At 37.1% G+C, this 5,000-nt stretch overlaps 2 protein-coding genes across 2 annotated transcripts in view; one reads left to right on the top strand and one right to left on the bottom strand.

Moving 5' to 3' along the window:
- The window catches only part of LOC122253425 (uncharacterized), a 46,544-nt gene that overhangs the window by 23,983 nt on the left and 17,561 nt on the right, over window positions 1–5,000 (bottom strand). The window lies entirely within an intron of this gene.
- LOC147467548 (uncharacterized) overlaps window positions 3,729–5,000 on the top strand; it is a 1,508-nt gene continuing 236 nt past the window's right edge. The window contains exons 1-3 of the mRNA XM_086531340.1: window positions 3,729–3,786; window positions 3,931–4,429; window positions 4,710–4,957. Of these exons, the coding sequence (XP_086387466.1) occupies window positions 3,729–3,786; window positions 3,931–4,429; window positions 4,710–4,957 (805 nt within the window). The remainder of the gene's footprint in view (window positions 3,787–3,930; window positions 4,430–4,709; window positions 4,958–5,000) is intronic.

The raw sequence follows: 5,000 nt of genomic DNA, 5'->3' as shown, positions 1-5,000 counted from the left end.
TGTCATCCCTGCCTAACCCCCTTTTTTATTGTATTTTATTAGTTTCCTGCTGGATTTTGATGTTCGCTGTACTTCATCTCATATATATCCTCTAGTAATCTGTAGAATATTTCCCTCTACTCTCCTTGATACAAATTGCATCAAGTATACTGCAGAATCTGTACGAATCGAAAATGCCTTTTCATAATCTACGAAAGCCATACATAGGGATACTGTCTATTCGTTGTTTTTCTCTTTTATTATGCTAGAGTTGATATGGTCTGTATAATATAGAATCCGCTGCGAACCACTGCCTGTTCCCTGGTAGTTTTGAATCTAATGTCTCGTGATACGGGCAGTGATGATTTTTTTTTGAACTTTAAAGATTACCTGAAGGAGGCTATAGGTCGGTAATTTCTTTAAGTACTTTTGTGTCACCCATTTATGTATAAAAAAAGCATTGCGTTTTTTCCAGGCCTTTGGATTTTACCGACGCTTAGGCAACTGTTATAAAGACTGACCAGTTTTACTGCCGACAATCTCTCCTGCATCGTAGGATAAGAATCTACTCTAATACTCGTCTTCTCCAGGTGCTTTTCCTCTTTTCATGCTTTTTGGTACCTATTTACTTCCTCAAAAAACCGTGAATGTTTGGAACGTCACCATTTTGTGTTTAGTATCCGTATGTGGTTGATCGTTTGAGTGGTATAAGTCGCGATAAAAGATCCTATATAACTTGAAAAATTCAATTTCATTGTATGTCCACCTCTCCGTTGGGATTCCTTTACTGCATACCTATGTTTACCTCTATTCCACCTCCTCTCTGTTGCCGTAATCTGACGGCAAGTAGAGCTTCGTTTATTTTACGTATGGTTAAATTGCGGACACCTCTTTCTTCGTGTTTATCGCTTAGACTGGCTCCTGTTTGATTCTATCTTGTCTCTGATTGTTATTAATTACATTTCCCTACGCTTTTTCATTAGCTCTTTGTCTCTTCCAAAACTTACTGAACTTTTCTTTTTCGTCTTTAACCCCCATTTCGAGTGCATCTTTCCTTAAGATCTCACTGATGGTCGTTCATTTGGCTAGTTAAGATTTCTTCGAGAGCTAAGTATTTGTTTAGGATGTTGATACAGATTCCGACGCCCTACTCTTAATGGTAATTATATTAATCGAAGGCTTTGTATGAGCAAATTTCGTTCCCTCTTAGCTGAAACTTTACTCTACTTCTGACCATTTACTTTATTGATAACGGTAACGACTTGTACAATGTTGCGCCTATTGTGATTATGAAGTCAATTTCGTTTAATGCCGGATGTTGATTTCCATTCCATTTCCTCCGGTCTCTTTTCGTAAATGTATTCATAATCTAAGATCGAGCCCCTCTCTCATTTCTGGTGCCTATTCTAATGTTTCCCAATCGAGTTTCTCCATCTTCCCTATTCCCATCATGACATTAAAGTCCCTATACATAAATCAAAGTAAAAATGGTTTTTTTGCTCTATAGGGTAGCACTTGCACATCTCATTGAAACCTCTCTCTCCTTGTCACTATGACTTGCTGTAGTAGTGTTACACTTGATTATTTTTAGGCTATATTCTGTTTGTTTATTTTCAGTATTACCGTTTCGTTTCAGTATTATCGCTCACACTGTAGAAATCCCTAACATTCTTTTTCGATCGCCTGAGAACTAGAAACAAGACTCCTGATTCTTGTTTGCTATCCAAGGGTTTTAGCCGCGCCAATAAATAAGTGCCCACAATTTAGTAATTTTTGCTCATCGCTTAGTCTCCTAACTTCATGAAGGCCCTACCATATCCCAATTAAGTAAATAAATACCCCTCAAGCAGTGTCGAAAGATCAATTTTGTTCGCAGGGGCCTTACATTTATGTTCATAAGTTCATCATCTTTAGGCGGCCTGGGTCTAACCATAATTATTATCACCCTCCCTAGGGAGCCAACTATCGCCACTTGTGACCAAGGCACCTTCGCTTCCGTGGGAATGAGGCCGTTGTCTTAACTGGGAAATCATATTTAAGAAGGTGTTGCCTAATACCACCCCCACCTGTCTGGCCTTGTGCACGTGGGGGAGTAATTTTAGTCTGGAGGCTATCATTACTCTCCATAACACTTTGAGTTATTCTCGCATGTTATTAGAGATAGTATCCCCCAAATCAATCTCACGACTTTCGGTCAACTCGTGAGAGAATGGGGCATATGTTTAAATATACTGCTGGTCCTATGCAAAACTGCATGGTTCATGGTTTATGCGCGGCTCCCGGCCCACAAAGTACACTTAGCGCATATATATGTAACATAAGCATTTTATGCAACAGCTCAAGCATATGTATATGCCTGAAGTAAGCACACAGCAACCCATACATACCCGTCCATCGAGCACACGCACCCTCTAAATATAACTTGGCCCATGCATTATAATTTGTTTAAATATACATAGTAGTAATGGGTACATATATCTGGCAACAATTCGGAGAGGTAAATTACTAGTTAGTACCTAAACCGTTCGAGCGTCCTATGGTACCTGCGTTGGTGAATGCCATAACTTGTGTTGGGCTTTCATAACGAATATTTCCTGACTATATTCAGTGTGATTGCATGATTAGAATTTGACACTGAAACAAAACATCATAATTTTAAATAGTAAAATTTACACACAAACTAGGAATTATTTTACTCAGTTCAGATTTGGATGAATTGATCACCTTGACCCTGGCACTTGTTAACGTGGCGCTATGGTGCTTTAAGCGATATTTGACTTCATTTTTCGTTGGTTTGCTTGATGTATGATATTATAATATAAGCACTATATTATACACAAATCTGAGTATACTTGCAATCACTTAAGATAGATGGTATAACTAAATGCCATTCCTTCTTTATATTGTGGCATTTTTGGCATCTCACTGCCTTTGCTCTACTTCTGGCTTTCTACGAGGCATCTTTCTTTGAATTTCTACTACACTTGTGTAATTTTTCTTTTTTCAATTCGCTCGATATGCACTCTAAACATTCACATATATTTTTCGCCCTTATGATGTACCGCCACACATCACTGATATACAAAATTTTGCACTTAATATCACTGAGGCCTAACCCACGACACCTCTCCTACTCTCGTTGCCAGATATATTGATCATGTATATGGTATATATATATATAATATTTATATATATATATATATATATAAATATATATATATAAATGTATATATATAATATAATATATGTATATATTATAATATATATTATATAAATACATAAATCTATATTATGTATATATCTATATATATATAATTACGTATATATATATTTATATAAAATATATATATATGTAGATAATATGTATGTATGTATATATTATATATATATAAATATATACATTTATATATATACATATATATACATAGAGTGTAAATGTTATATATATAGTTAAAAATTACCTAATATATATATATATATCTAATTCGATATATATAATATATATATATATGTATATGTATATGTATAATATGTATATATCTATATATACCTACATATATATATATATATACATACATACATATATATATATATATATATATATATGTATTTATACATATATATATACATTCAATTCAGCCATATGTATTGCAGTAGCCATGGCAGAGGGGCCGCACGACCTGACTTAGCGGCATGTGAGCGACGCTGACGAGTACAAAGGGCCAACGCTCGCCTTGCTCTCCTGGACCATGAAGACATCACACGGAGAAAGGCGACAACTTGACCTATTTCGTCACATGTGTGAATGTGAATATTCGCTGTGATAACAGGATCAATTTGTATCCTTATTCCATCAAAATTAATCCCGTTGGAAAAGTATCCGAGATCGAACGAATTCACTCGAGCAGCCTCATTCAAAAGTAGAATTCACTTCTACACTAAATCCAACAGACCTCATCAGCTCTGGAATCAGATTGGATTCCCGCAGACTAAGAATACCTACTTTCTATTTCGCGGAAAAGCAGATCGGCAGAGAAATGCTCTTCTTTGAGGACCTCCGATCTCAGGGGTTCAAGATGGCCGACCGGAAGAAGGGCCTAGACACTGCGCACATGTACCTCGTCCTTAAGGAATTGGCAAGGTTTCACGCAGTTTCACATATCTTACAGGCCAAGATCAAAGACCTCAGTGACCGATACCCGCACCTCAAGATAGACTGGGTAACGAGTATAGAAGAGCAAAGACAATTTCTCCAGAATATGTTTGCATCCCAGATGGAATATGCTATCAGTTTGCTTAAAATTGTCAAAGGATACGAAAAAGTTCTGCACTGGGCCACCCGGATCCAACACAATATCCTCGACCTGTTGAAAGACCAAGTGGTCAGGATAGGTTCTCCTTTCGAAGTGATATGTCACGGAGACTGTTACAACAATAACCTTCTTTTCAAGTAAGTTGTAATATGTTTTTTGTTTTTGTTTTTTTCTCATAGTTCTAATAATAATACTCTTCTATCTTTTATATAAAAAAGGAGCTACTAATTAGTTACTGGAAGTATACTTTTTAATCAAGGCAGTGTTCTAAGACTTTACATACGAGGCCTATTAATTTTGTTTCTTCTTTTTCCCGTCAGGTTTGCTTATGATGCTATTCTTGCATCGGTTGATAAAGCTAAGTAATGTAAAGTAATAATATATCTTTGATCCAATGCAATGCCCTTGGCCTCACAGGTATGATGCCTCAGGTGCGCCGGTGGATGTGGTGCTACTCGATCTACAATCCACCCGTGATGCTTCCCTCGGCACTGACCTGAGCCACCTCTTTCTCACGAGCTTGGAAGGCTCCCTCATGAGTTGCAGCGAGCAAGACTTCCTCATGCACACTACTAATCCCTTCAGCGATGGACTAAAGCTGCCGACAGCATGTCCCGTTCAGCTTTGCGGACCTCAGAAGGAGTTCCGAAGCAAGCATCCATTCGGTTTTTTTTTTAGCCTCATTATCATTCCCTTTTATATCATGAA

This window comes from Penaeus japonicus, unplaced genomic scaffold (genome assembly GCF_977035675.1).
Source record: "Penaeus japonicus unplaced genomic scaffold, GWHDUDI00000001_assembly GWHDUDI00000035, whole genome shotgun sequence".
Taxonomy (NCBI): Eukaryota; Metazoa; Arthropoda; class Malacostraca; order Decapoda; family Penaeidae; genus Penaeus; species Penaeus japonicus.
The sequence above is the reverse complement of the archived record's forward strand: the minus strand, read 5'-3'. Positions and strand labels throughout refer to the sequence as shown.